General features: G+C 37.3%; 1 protein-coding gene across 4 annotated transcripts in view; it reads right to left on the bottom strand.

The window, feature by feature from the left end:
- TTN (titin) overlaps positions 1–14,507 on the bottom strand; it is a 269,746-nt gene that overhangs the window by 229,923 nt on the left and 25,316 nt on the right. For all 4 annotated transcript variants that reach the window (XM_032293071.1, XM_032293067.1, XM_032293068.1 and 1 more), the window contains 20 exons: positions 13,565–13,707; positions 12,456–12,661; positions 11,685–11,918; positions 11,329–11,573; positions 10,150–10,421; positions 9,870–10,034; positions 9,603–9,771; positions 7,810–9,503; positions 7,374–7,655; positions 6,667–6,933; positions 6,298–6,570; positions 5,922–6,185; positions 5,572–5,832; positions 3,666–3,926; positions 2,867–3,130; positions 2,519–2,779; positions 2,139–2,399; positions 1,135–1,395; positions 591–732; positions 336–501 (listed from right to left, as the gene is read on the bottom strand). In XM_032293071.1, the coding sequence (XP_032148962.1) occupies positions 336–501; positions 591–732; positions 1,135–1,395; positions 2,139–2,399; positions 2,519–2,779; positions 2,867–3,130; positions 3,666–3,926; positions 5,572–5,832; positions 5,922–6,185; positions 6,298–6,570; positions 6,667–6,933; positions 7,374–7,655; positions 7,810–9,503; positions 9,603–9,771; positions 9,870–10,034; positions 10,150–10,421; positions 11,329–11,573; positions 11,685–11,918; positions 12,456–12,661; positions 13,565–13,707 (6,091 nt within the window). The remainder of the gene's footprint in view (positions 1–335; positions 502–590; positions 733–1,134; positions 1,396–2,138; positions 2,400–2,518; positions 2,780–2,866; positions 3,131–3,665; positions 3,927–5,571; positions 5,833–5,921; positions 6,186–6,297; positions 6,571–6,666; positions 6,934–7,373; positions 7,656–7,809; positions 9,504–9,602; positions 9,772–9,869; positions 10,035–10,149; positions 10,422–11,328; positions 11,574–11,684; positions 11,919–12,455; positions 12,662–13,564; positions 13,708–14,507) is intronic.

Below are 14,507 nucleotides of genomic sequence, written 5' to 3'. Positions count from 1 at the left end.
CCTTAATTCTAATTGATGTGTGAACCTCACGATTTACATTTTAATTCTTTTCTTGTTGGTGCTGCTTGGCAAGCAGCCATTTATTAGATGGTGAAGTTTCTACAGCTGCTTTAATTAAAGTATTTAGACAGCTGCTAGGGACACACTTGTTCCCTAAGTGAGTGGAAACCGTGGCTAAATTGAGGTCAGTGTAAGAGAGTCTAAGCCAAGTAAGAATAAGCTGATTTAATTCTTTAAAGGACTGTGGTTAGAAAATGTAAAGGGGAAACATTAAAATATAAAATGATAGATTATGGACTATTGATTTTTCAAAAAATTTAGTATGTAGACAATACCTGAACCTCCTTTTTAATGCTTCGGATGCGAACATCTCTGCCTTCTACAAAGAGGTTTGCAGTTGACATGTTGCCTCCTGCCACCACTGTGTACTTCCCAGCATCAGACATCCGGGTGGATGGGATCAGAAGGCGGTGGACATATTTCTCCTTCTGAATCTTTATTCTATGGATGCAATGGAAATTGGACTTTACCATATGGTGATTCAAAGGAAACTGGGAATTACTGGAATGTCGCAAGACAAAACAACCGACCTGTCTGTGATCTGCAATTCCTGGTCATCTTTCATCCACTGTACAGTGATGTCAGGTTCAGAAACCTCACATTCAAACATGGCTCGCTTCTTCTCCAGAACCTTAATGTCCTTAATGTGTTTCCTAAATTCTATATGACGAGCTGGAAAATAGCATGTAGAAAAATTAACATTTTTTCACAGCTTTATTGAGATATAGCTCACATACTATACAATCCACCCACTTAAAGTATACAATTCAGTGTGTTTCCATGTATTCATCATTGCGCAGCCATCACCATAATTTTAGAACATTCTGGACATTTCACATAAATGGAATCATACAATATGTGGTCTTTGTATGGTCTCTGGCTTCTTTCACTTAGAATAAAGTTTGCAAGGTTCATCCACGTTGTAGCATATAGTAGTGCTTCCTTTTTACTGCTGAATGATATCCCATTGTATGGCTATTCCACATTTTATTTATCCATTCGTTAACTGATACACTAACATTTTATAAAGCATGTCTGACATTTTTAATGGATCTAATATTTATGAAACCATACCTTCCACATAAAGTGTGGCTGTTGATGTAGCTTTTCCAGCCACAAAGGTGTAGTCAGCAGCATCCCCAAAGTGAACATTTCTGATGTTCAGTGAGTGTGTGAGCTTTTTCGTTCTCATTTGGCACCTGTCAGTTGATTTGATTTCCACACCATTCTTTAACCATTTGTAAGAGATGCCTTCATAGTTCACTGTTACCTCAAAAGTAATGGTATCTTTTTCCTCAGCGTTGATGTCTTTCAGCATGGAAGTAATCATGATTGCTGCAAAGGAGAAAAGAAAAAACATCCAAGGAGATTTTATGTAAATATGATGTGGGTTATAACAGGTGCAGAATGAAAACTTGGAATGTTTTTAGTATATCTGTTGAGGTGATTACAGTTTAGAGATATAAGCTTTGATACTTTCCTTGTACTATACAGGAGAATGCCAACTCACAAAGGAACAGCAAGATCAGCAAGACCAAGTGATAGCCGCTGAGGCATCTTTCCAGGTAGCCTTTCAATGCTACTCTAACTGGAACATTTTACCCAGGTGGAGACAGTAGTGCTTTACTCAGTGTGAACACATACTAGATGTTTCAGTTAACAATTTTATTTTTTATTCTTTGAGAAAGGATCTCACTTTTTCACCCAGGCTGGAGTGCAGTGCTGTGATCGTGGCTCACTGTAGCCTTGACCTTCGGTGCCCGAGTGATCCTTTCACCTCAGCCTCCTGAGTATCTGGGATTACAAGTGTGTGCCGCCATGTCCAGCTAATTTTTTTTCCCTTTTGTTTTGGTAGAGGCAGGATCTCACTGTATTTTCCAGCCTGGTCTCAAATTCTTGATCTCAAGTGATTCTCCTGCCTTGGTCTCCCAAAGTGCTAGGATTACAGGCATGAGCCACACTGCCCACCCCATCAAAGATTTTTGAGTGGATTAAAAGCAAGGAAAGTGTAAGGATGTAGAATATTAATGAATCTACTGAATATTTCATATATATGTAATATATATATTTTAACTTACGGGTGACTGTCAGAGTTGCGCTGACTTGGTCATTGCCACAGACAAATGTGTATTCTGCTGAGTCCTCTGTGCTGGTGTTCATGATGATCAGCTGGTGGAGTTTTCCCTGCACAACTATCTTGAACTTTTCACTCATCTCAATTTCTACACCATTCTTCAGCCACATGGAAGGGACATTGAAGTGGGATACCTCGCACTCAAAAGAGGCAGTTTTGGTCTCAGGTACCTCGATATTTTTCATGGTTTTTGTAATATGTAATGCTTGGTAAAATCAGAGAGCACTTCAGTTAATGCAACTTATTAAAAGAATGAAGGAAACCAAACAAATAAATAGATGGGGTTCATCAAGGAAAGGGCTGTAGGGGCTGCCGGATACTTACTCTCCACAAACAGTTTTGCTTTGCATTCCAATTGCCCCACCACAGCCGTGTATTCCCCAGCATCCGAGGGGGAGATGTTCTGCAGCATCAGCTTGTGGACCTTCCTTTCTGAGACCAGTCTGTGTTTGTCACTTGGCTTAATTTCCACATTCTTATGGAACCATTTCACTGGAACTGTGTCATGAGAAACACTAACTTCAAAGGCAACAGTGGCATTTTCCAAGGCTGTCACATCCTTTGGCTTTTTAATGATCTTGACAGCTAAAAGGAAAGTTGGAGCAATTCAGTGATAGGGTTACTTAATGGTAACCATGGACTATTTGTAAAGTTGTTTCTAAGTCAACTTACTCTCCACGTGCAGTCTGGCACTGGCTCCTAGCCTTCCAAGCTTGAAGCCATAAACAGACTCATCCACGATGGCACAGTTTTTAATCCTCAGAGAGTAAGTTGTTCCTTTGATAGAGATAGCATACTTGTCATTGGATTCCAGCACAACTCCATTTTTGATCCACTGGACACCTTTCACATTAGGGTGTGTAAGCTCGACAGTGAAAACAGCATCCTGTGTTTCTGTCACTGTGAGGTTCTTCAGAGTCTTCTTAATTTTGACAGCTAAAGACAAATTTATGATTGGTTTAGAAAACATAGATGACATCATCAAGGAAAAGAAGTTCTGAACAAGATCATTGCCTAGTCACCTTGCAAAAGAATGGCTACCAAACACTTTGCAGTTATACAGCACCTCTGTTTTAAAAGACACCTGAGATTATATTTAGGGAAACCTGAGATCCAACTGGACATGTACATAATGAAGTGATTTTTCTCTGCTTTAGTATGAAGTTTGCATAGCTATATATTAGTAGCATAATAGACTGATTAGAGAAGGATAAAAGATGAATGGAGAATCAGTGTCTGATTTAGCTGTTTCAGAGAGCTTTAACTGAAGAAATGGCTTTTTTTGCATAAACACATTTGATAAGCAATTTTGTACATCATGGTATGTGTCTCAGGAAGGTTTAGAGGATCTATAATGACTTTACGAAATGAAGATTTATGGTATCCAAAATGGCCATATCCTATGTCTTTTAAAATGATAAGGATCAAGAATGTAATATAATTTGAAAAGGACAAATCCTATGTTACTTACCTTCAACTTTGAGTTTGGCAGATGTTTTGGAGGTGGCCACCTTGTAGGTGTATTCTCCAATGTCATCTAATTTGGTGGCAGCAATGATAAGTCTCCTTTTGTGGCCATCAGACTCACTTCTGATGTTGTTAGTCAGTGGCAGGTGTTTGCCATCCCTCAACCATTCGCCTTCAGAATCTGGGTTGGCAACTTCACATTCAAACACAGCTTCCTGGGATTCAGCTACAGTCTGATCTGTGAGTGGCTTAGAGATGGCCCCTCCTTTGGAATAAGAGAAGTACTGTTTGAGTCCTTTAAAAATATTCACACAATAAGAAAGTCTTTGCACAAGTAAATATAACATATCAAATTTAAAAACATGATTCTGAAATCATGAAATGTCAATAAGATTGTTTTCATCCATATTGAGGCGATACCAAAGAAATCCCCTATTCTAAGTATGCATGACTGATAATTAGGAGAAATACGGGAATCAGAAAAGTTTTGCAAAGAAAAAGCAACTATTGTATTAATATGAAATTCTTGAAACAGTATACCACCGGGATAGCCTCTAACTCAATTCCTTCTTCTTGAAAAGCAATTTACTTGGTCTTTTAATGATTATTTCCTGGGAATCTGATATTTCAACTACATAAAAATTTGCTAAACAAAATGTCCAAGTCATCAATGGTTCTACTAGATTTTTGGATTTCTGTATAGTAAAAATCACTGTGTTGGCAAATATCACCCATTCTATGAAGTTTCACCCCACTGCCTCCCACTTTTATCATCCACTAACAGAAATAATTACTGCTTTAACAAGCTGGTTGCTTATGTAGCTGTCCTTTTTAAATTATGAATTTCTCAAGAAAAAAATCAATCATTTCTTACTGAGCTTTGTGTCCTGAGTTCCTAGAAGTGTCTGACCTACGGTAGGTACTTTAAAAACGTTTGGTGAAATTACAGTGGGGTTCATAGTTTGCTCCTGTTTCCACATATTTAAAAACATGTAATTTATATTAAATGTATAAAAACGCTGAATCTGAAATTTTGTTTTACAAGTCTTTTCATGGTTCGATCTCTGAGGAAATCTTATAATGTGAGTAAATATAAACCATGAAATTTTCATACCAAATAAGACAAGTCATTACCATATGACTTGCTTCAATATGAGATGTTATGGACAACATGATCTGAATGTAACATCTCAACTCCTCAATATTTAAAATTGTAATGAACCAAACAAATTAATGATACCTTCTAGTTTTCTGTTGACAATTGATTTATATATTTTATTCTTCATTATAAAGCTAAAAAGTTCTGCTGAATGAGCCTGCTCCCATTTCTATGTCATATCATAAATTACATTAAGCTGTATTTTAAAAATATTCATTGAGTTCATGAAAAAGTAGGAAGAAAATAAAAGGAACAAAGGCTAAAGAAGCAAGAGTGGTTAAAAAAGGATATAATTATTTAGAGTAAGAAAGTTTAAATAAAGCTTAATTTAGCAAACATCAATTGGTTATCTGTCATGTGCAATATATTGGAATATACAAATAAAATTCCAGATTTCAGGAGTTTGTACACTGGTGTGGAAAGGGGAAATGGGGAATAAGACAAGTGCATAATACAAACTATGAAAAAGGCACATACAAAGTGATCCTGGGGGTTGGAGGAGAAAGAGATCATATACAAATGGAGAGATTAAGGAAGGCTTCATGGAGAAGGTAACGCTTGAGGTAGGCCTAGAAGAACATTTGTAATTTAGGCTGGTGGGAACGGTGTTGTGAGTACTATTGGCTTTGGGAGTAGCATAAGCAGAGGCATGGAAGTGGGAAACTGAAAGGAATTTGGGGGGAGAAAGAATAATGATTTCTTAAGATAACAATCGTTCCTCATAAGAATTTAGGTTAAAAAATATGCCAACCTGCCACAGTAAGTTTTCCAGATGTCATATTTTCTCCTGCATAAAATGTATATTTTCCTTCATCATCTTTCATCATATTTAGAACTGTCAATTTATATATTTTTCCATGTGCTTCAATTTTATATTTAGGACTGGGTTTGATTTCCTTGTCCTTAAAATTCCACAAGACATCGATTCCAGAGTGGGACAGCTCAACCTCAAACACCACATTTTGAGTTTCTGTACAAGTAAGGTCACGAAGACCTCTGATAATTTTAATTTCTGGGAAAAAATAAAATAATTTTGGTTATTATTACACTTGGAAAATGGAATGCTTAAAATAATTATCAGATAGGTAGAATAATCCTTACTTTCTACAGAGAGATTACAGGTGGTTTCAACTCTGCCAACCATCAGTGTGTAAGGTCCTTCGTCTGAAGCATGAGTTCGGTTAATGATTAGTCGCTGTTTAGTGCCTTTCACGATGGCCTGCACACGGTCATCAGGCTTAATTTGTTCGTCATTTAAGTACCACTTAACAGAAGTCACATCAGGGACTGAGACTTTACATTCAAGCACAGCCTTGGTGCCTTCAATCACGTTAACATCTTTTAGAGGTGTTATCACGTCCACACCTGCAAAATCGTACAAGCACAAGATGAATGAATTTTGTTTGAAATGTCTGCTCCTTAAAGTTCTTTACATCGATTGATAGAGTAAACATAAAATTGTATAAGTAGGACTCACTATAGACAGAGACGCGCCCACTGGTGGAGAGCCCAAGGGCTGGGATGGTGAAAGAGTAATGTCCAGCATCTTCCTTAGTCATGTCTTCAATGAGCAGCATATGAGATTGTTTGTCTATCACAATGTGAACCCTGTCACTGGGCTGCACTTCTTGGCCGTCTTTCATCCAGACACCTTCCACATTTTCCAAGGAGACTTTAACTTCAAGTTGAACAATGTCGCCCTCACAGACTTTTTGGTCACTAAGTCCTTGTAGGATAGCAATGGGGCGGGCTGTAAAATACAGGCAGAAAAAGAATTTTATGCTCAGTTTTTATCAATAAATCATAATGATGCTCATTGCAGGCTGACAAGAATGGAAAGACTTACGTTTCATCTTTAGTTTACAGGTTGTCTTTTTCCCGTCGATGACAAAGCTGTATTCTCCCTGGTCCTCTTTGGTTACATCCTTGACTGTGAGGTTCTGACGTCCACGACGAGATGTAATTGTGTATTTGCCATTGGATTTAAGCTCCACATTGTTATGATACCATTTTCCTTCTATATTTTCCGGGGATACAATACACTCTAATTCTCCTGAATATGATTCTGGAACTTCTATGTCCTGAAGCTCTTTCACAAACTCAACAACTGCACCTGAAGTGTAAAACAGAAGGAGAAATCAATTTCTCCAGAGGTATGCATCTAGACTTAGGATGGAGACAATGTCTTGTATATCTCTTATGTCCCCCATACTATCAGGAATATTCTTAACATCTACCTGCTGCTGGGCTAAGAAATACATTTTCAGTAAGAAGCAGTTATTTTAATTTTTGAATATTTTTGAAAGTAGAGAGTTATGTTTCAATAAAAAACCTGAAAGTTAAAAATCAGGGTAGTATTGTTTTAAAAATCCAAATGGTCAAATTGTTAGTATTCTTAATTAGGAATACAAATTCATTATTCTGGCTATGAAACTCATAGCTAACTTCCAAATAATTGTTTTTATGAAAGAAAAATTGCATAGCTAATTTTATCACATGCTAAGGGTGACTTTAAACCTTAGGTAAACAATGAAATCCTTCATTGTTGAATACCTTCAACAATAAGTTTAGCAGTTGTTTTGACATTTTCATCTTCCACAAGTACACAGCTGTAGTCTTCAGCATCAGATGTATCAATGGTCAGTACAGAGAGGAAGTGAACCTTTCTGTCAGAGTGCATCCTGTATTTATCTCCCTCATGAACTTCCACACCATCTTTATACCATTTCACTTTGACAAATGGTTCTGAAGTTTCACATTCAAAGGTTGCCATGGTGTCTTTTTCCTTAGCAACAACATCTTGTAATTCCTGTGTGAAAGTGATCAATTGCTTGGCTACAAGAAAAAGGTGGGGAGGGGAAAGGGGAGAGCATATTATATTAAATAAAATTCACAATATGAGGAATGGGGAAAAAAATAAAAGGAAACACATTCATGGATATTCATGAATGCAAAGACATATCCATTAAAAGAAAGATATTCAAATTACCTTGGACAAGTAAGAATGCGTGACTGGATGTTTCTCCAGCTATGTTAATGGCTTTTACCATGATGCTGGCAGAGTCCTCAGCAGTCACATCTCTTATGACCAATTCACAAACATTGTCTTCAGGCCAGTACCAGTAGATCCGGTCGGATCGTTCAATTTTGACACCATTTTTGTACCATTCACATTCAGGGTCTGGTTTCCCCACGACTCTGACCCGGAAGTGTGCATCAGATCCTTGGCCCACTGTTTGGCTTTGGATTCTTTCAAAGATTTTGGGAGCCTCCATACTAGGACTTAGTTCAATTTTATCAGGTTTAAAAGTTGGAATTGTGATTTTGCCTTCTTCAGCAAGGGCTTTCTTTTCCTCTTCAGTTAACTCTTTGGTCCAGTGGAGAAGCTCATCTTTTGTCTTCCTGAGGAGTTCCTCATAGGATTCATCCTTCTTTCGAGACTTGAGCTCCACAGCAGTAATGGCTTCATAATAGCCCTCTTCCGTTCTGCGCTTGAATTTACTGCGCAGCTCTTCCGACTCTTCGGGCACTTTTTCATGGGTAATTCTTTCAGCCCTTTTCAATTTCACAACTTCTTTGGTTTCAGTGGTGTCAACAGGTCTATCTACTTTTTGTACTTCAAACTGAAGCTTTCCTGGTTCGTGTACATGAAACTCAGGCCTTGGTTCAGGAGCTCGCCTAAGGACAGACCTAAAATCTTCCCTCTGCTGAATCTCAAGCTTCACTTTATGCTCTATCACACCTTCGGGATTTTCTGCAGTGACCTTCACTTCACCCGTATCATATGATTTGCAATCCACAATGTCCAGGTAATGGATGCCATCATAGCGAACTCTGAACCTTTTGCTTTTGCGGATGAGCTGTCCATTGAGGTACCAGTTGACTTTGGGCTGAGGGTATCCTGTTACTCTGCAGCGGAACCTTGCAGTCTCCCCTTCGAGTACTCTAACTGGCTCTGGGAACAAGACAATGTCTGGCTTTTGCTTTTCTTTCTGATCTGTTGTTACACCTGTAAGTGCACCTTCATGAGCCATTCTCTCTAATTCTTCAATTCTCTGTAAGCCTTTCCTCCCTTCAGGCAACTGGGATTCTTCCACAAGACTTTTCTCATCTTTAACAATAAGAGTAGCAGAGGTATGATCTGTTCCATATTTGTTAGTGGCTCTGCAAGTAATGATACCACTGTCTCTAGAATATGCAACGCCATAATCAAGGCTGCAGTACCCAAATTCATTGATCATGCGGAGCCTGTTGGCTGCTTCAAGTGGCTTTCCATCATGGAGCCACTCCACCACCATTGTTGGGTCACCAATGGGTGTTAGCCTGCATTCAAAGTGGGCAGGACCAAAGCGCTTAAGTCGTAAGGAGGTGAGTTTTTTCTTGAAAAATGGTTTCTGTTGTTTCTCTTTATCATAGAGATCACCTTCTTCCCATTGCTCTTGACCATATCGCAAATGGAGGGGCTCCAGTTCTGGGGCTGCAATCTCCTTTGCTCTATATGTCCCCCGTGGGATGATTAACTTTCTCTCTGGTTCAGGCTCTGCAAACTCAACTTCCACATTTACTTTGCATCTTGTAGTGTCTCTGCCAGCCTTATTAATAGCAGTTGCAGTATACCAGGCAGAATCTTGGCTGACAATTGAATCGATTTTAAGGGCAGCTTCTCCCTTGGTTCCCTCAATTCTAAAAAAAGTTGGGGAAGGGAATCATCAATATAGTGGTATAGCTTCCTTGGTTATTGGATTTGTATAAAGAGCTTAGCTTTATTATTTCCAAACTTACCTGATTTTGGGATATTTATGAGGCACAATGATGTCACTATTTTTCAACCATACAATGTCAGGGTTGGGGTTACCCGTAGCTCTGACTTTCATTTCAAGTCGGGAACCCTCTTTTATATTGACGTTTTTCAGTTTTTCCACAAACATCGGTTTTAACTGATGTTCCACAGCTGAAAGAGAAAGGTCATGATTTAGAGTAAGACTGAAATACCTGTTTATAGCCCAAGTGATGATAAAATTTGTTTATTTTTATTTTATTTCATTTTACCTTCCACAGTTAAAATCACTGAAATTGAAGATCTTCCTGCCCTGTTTTGGGCAACCACAGTCCATTCTCCAGAATCACTGGGTGTGGCAGGGACAATAATCAGTGATTGAGTACCATCTTCTTTAATGACTACTTTATGGGTATAGTCATTGACAATTTGCTGGCCTGTGAAGATATGTTTAAAAGAAAGTAGATCTTAAAATAGTTTTTGAAAATTGTCAGACACATACATAAGCTTGTTTTTGTGTTTTTATGATTAATGAGCAAAAACTTATCATACCATCATGAAACCAGAAGGTCTCTGGCATAGGTCTGCCAACAACCTTTAAGTCAAATCTGGCAGTTTGCCCTTCTAAACATTTGAAAGAAGCAGGTTTTAACACAAAGACTGGTTTATACAGTCTCTCAAGTTGTGACTCATCTGTCTCCTCCAGCCTACGTCCAGGGGACATTCTTGCAGGGGACATCCGCGCAGGAGACATCCTTGCAGGGGACATCCTTGCAGGAGATATGCGTATAGGAGACCTGCTCACTGAACGTGGAGAGAGAGATCTGCAAAACAAAGACAAACGATATTTTCACGAGGCATAAAGAAAACTCAGCAAAACAAACTTCATTTGTTTTATTCATTATTCATGTTATTTTAGAATTTACTTCTTGAATATATTAGAGGGCGCCTCAAACTCATTTGGATCTAAAATAGAATATATTATTGTTGCCCCCACAGCTATGTTTTTCCTATATTCTCAATTTTGGCTGGTATTCAGTACATCCAGGTACCCAGGCTCAAAAATCATGGAATAATCCTTAATACTCTCTTTTCCTTACCACTTGGATTTAATCAGTCACCAGACTTTTTTGATTCGACTACCAAAACATCCTAATAAATGTTGGTTGGTTAAGGAAACCAATAAATATATTTATGGAAAAATAAAAATGCACCTTTTTTTTTTAAAATCTCAGAGGAGGAAAACATAGAAATCATATCTGGAAACAAAACAAAGAAAAGCAAGACTCTACCTACACACTACAGCCGGACTGACTTAGAGTTTGAATGATGCTGACACCACCACTTACAGGCTGGATGAATTAAGGCAATTTTCATAGATTCCCAGGGCTTCAGTGTTCCTATTTCCAAACCAGTAACAATCATCTATTTATTGCAGGGCTGTTGTATAAATTTACATACGTAAAAATCAGGTGTCAAATAAGAGCTATTGTTATAATAGCTATAGTACTAGGAAAATAAATAGTATGTTACGCTGATGAAAATTCTTTGCTCATCTTACATAGGGGCAATAAAAAAACTCTTGGCAGCTGTTGGTGTTGCCAATGGTAAGTTTCTGTGCCATCTTAGCCCTCGATTTTCTTCTTACACAATAGCAACTTACTACTAAGGTATTTGGTGTTTTAAAAATAATTTTATATACTAAATAATCCAAATTGTTACAAGTCTTACCTGATTCTGCTCACTGGCTCTGGTGTGGGGATGTAAGTCGGAGCTCCAAGTGGTGCAGCAGGTTCCACATACAATTTCCCTGAACAAATTGCATTTCCTTTAATATTGCTGGCAAATGCAGTGTAGATTCCTTCATCTTCTGGAAGAACAACAGGTATACGCAGACTAGCTCTGCCATCTTGTAGAAAGTCCATTTGGTATCTTTCTCCATGTTTGATGCGCTTGCCATCTTTGTACCAAGCAATCTGCAAAGAATACCCATGCATGTATGAATAAAATTTATATCCAATCGTTATATTATAACCAACTTGTATCTTTACTGAGGAAAGGAGGTATAATAAATGCTTATATTTTACCTTTGGCAATGGATATCCAGACATCTTGCAATGAAAAGTGACACCCATCCCCTCAAGAATTCTGTAATTCTTGATTCTTAAATCAAATCCTGATTCAACAGCTTCAGATTCAGAAATGTCAACTGCCATCTTTTCTTCTCCATCTTCTTCAAGAAGTTCTTCTAATGTAGTCTTTATTATTCTATATTCAATTTCTTTAATAAGTCTCTCTTCAAATGAAGAAATATGGAATTCCTATGCAAAAAGATTATGGTCTGTTAAAAATATATATCCTTACTGATAGAAATTATGTAAGGATATGTATCTATGCTAGATTGTTGAAGTTTTTAGCTGGGAGAAGAGTCTAGAAGACTTTTGGTTTATTTTTTTTAAATCTGCATTATGGTCATCTTTCCCAGTGAATGCTGTGGCATCTTGGGTAAAAAGGTATTCCAAAAGTAGGAGTTAGATTTGGGTTAGAGGTTACAGTAGCTTATCACACAGATGAAGAGAGCTTGGCATTAATGAACTTAACTGTGCTAATATTTGTCTTTTCCTTAATATATTGTAATCCCTATTTCTAAAGTGACATTTTTGGCATATATGTTATCTCTATTTCTAAACTCACAGGTGCAACATACCATGAAGATTAAAGAAACTTAGCAGCAGTGAACTTGGAACTACTAATAGTTGTCTAACCCTGATCTTATCACTTGAAAATGAAAATATCAAAAAAAGAAAGGAAAGTATAATTTATGAAATGGTTTGGTTGGTCATTATTTTTATACTCACCTGATCTTCTACATAAGTTCTGACCATTGTAGTATCTTTGGCCATTTTCTTCCTAATTAAGGCTTGTTCTTTCTCATACTCTTTTTCATACTCAGAATATAAAAATCCAGGTGCTGTTTCTCCAACTTTGGGTTCTTGAACAAATGCAGTCACTTGTGTCTGGTAAAGCATTTCTTGCTGAGACTTCATCAGTGACTCATAATCAGCTAAGAGTTAAGAACATAAGTTAATTTTTAACGTTCCTATTAAAAAGCATTCATGCCACTATGCATTCAGGGAAACGCTACCCTGGGGAAAGTTAATAACCAAAAGCCAAATTTTCCAAATTTCTGCTATTGAAGTGCTCAATATTTTCTAGATTGAGTTTGGAAACCAAACTTACACTAACAAATCAAACCAGTCACTACAATTATAGAAAGAATTTTTTATTAGCAGTCAGTTTTGGGAGGATTTACCAGGGAGGTCTTCCTAATTTGCTGTGTGGCTTTTGAAAATTCATTTACCTTCCTGAATCTTGAGTGCTTTATCTGCTAACTGAAGATAATATTGTAATTTCCTCTAAGGGATACTGCGTAGATCAAATGAGACAGAGTGTAGACCAGTTCACTGTAAATGTGAACAGTCTATCATGAAAGCTATTGCATTTTTTTCAACTTATAAACATTGAAAATCCTGATTTCCAGATTTTCTTTAAAATATCAGGATCTCTAGCAACACTGAGCCTGGTGCATGCCTGGCAATAACACAACTACTCTCTCTTTGAGGCAGGGCACGTACTCTCCAGTGTGCTACTGTTTTCATTGTGCTCCCTGTTACCTGCCTGGGCCTGGAAGGCAACTGGATTTAGAATCTCCATTTTCAGAGGCATGATATGCCTAGAAACAAATACACCAGACTAGAACTGCTAGAACCTCAGAAGTTTAATGCCAGTCTAGTTGTTGAGGCCATGTGGTCTAAAACATTTTCCATACAGCTGAGGCAAAGACACTGGGGCTAAGTATCAGAACCAGTAAATGGCAACAGGTTTCTCAGCAAATGCACAGCACTGCTATCTCCTTGTATTTCAGCTCTTATCACGCACATAGATACTACCTTAAAGTTGCACTTACCTTCTTCAAGCAAGGAAGCAGATGCAGAAGTTTCTCCATGCTTATTACGAATAACAATAGTGTATTCTCCAGCATCGTCGGCAAAAGTCATAGAAATCACTAGCTTGCATTCACCGGTTTGTTTGTTGTAACTCACTTTGTATCTTTACGAAAATGAACAGATTTTAAAAATCAGTTATAAAGAACCCTTCTGTGGGTAAAATAATTGGACTTCTTTGTGCGTGGATCTGTGGTATAAAATTAAATGACCCTAAACATATGACTAAGCTCCACCATAGATTATAAGATTGAGGAAATTTGCAAAATTTGCTGAAAATTGAGGAAAATGCAAGGACATAAGTAATTAGGGCCAAATAAGTTAAAATAATCATTTTAAAGAATATTTATTGCTAGAATCAGTCATGAAATTAAGTGGTTTTCAGTGTTTATGTTAGCAAATGATCAGGCAACTTAAACAACAGGTATTTTCTCTGTATTCATTATTTTGTTCATTATTTTATTCAGAGATCAAATGAATAATTAAAACAAAAATTCCTTTAAATATCTCAGTATTAACTCTCTGGTACGATATTATTATTAAGATACGGCACCTACATTTTTGGATTACCAGGTTGCTCTTTTAATCTTAAATTACAGAAAATTTAGAGCTAAATTTTATATTGAATGAAGAAAAATTACTAGCATAGATTTTTGTGCATAACTAGCTTCCTTCTTCATTATATGGTCCCTATTCTTCTATCTTTTAGTTGCTTGGTTATTACATGTTTTTATTGAAAGTTGTCTCAAATCTTTTCTGGAAGTGTGTGTCTGTGTGTGTGTGTGTGTGTGTGTGTGTGTGTGTGTGTGTGTGTGTGAAAATCCGAAACTAGAATGTAAAGAAATGTACCTTCTGTCCACTTTTGTCACATAGTTTTATTTCTTAGGAAGACTTTGCACAAAAATA

Source organism: Sapajus apella, unplaced genomic scaffold (assembly GCF_009761245.1).
Source record: "Sapajus apella isolate SASKATOON/1434 unplaced genomic scaffold, GSC_monkey_1.0 scaffold28, whole genome shotgun sequence".
NCBI lineage: Eukaryota > Metazoa > Chordata > Mammalia > Primates > Cebidae > Sapajus > Sapajus apella.
The sequence above is the reverse complement of the archived record's forward strand: the minus strand, read 5'-3'. Positions and strand labels throughout refer to the sequence as shown.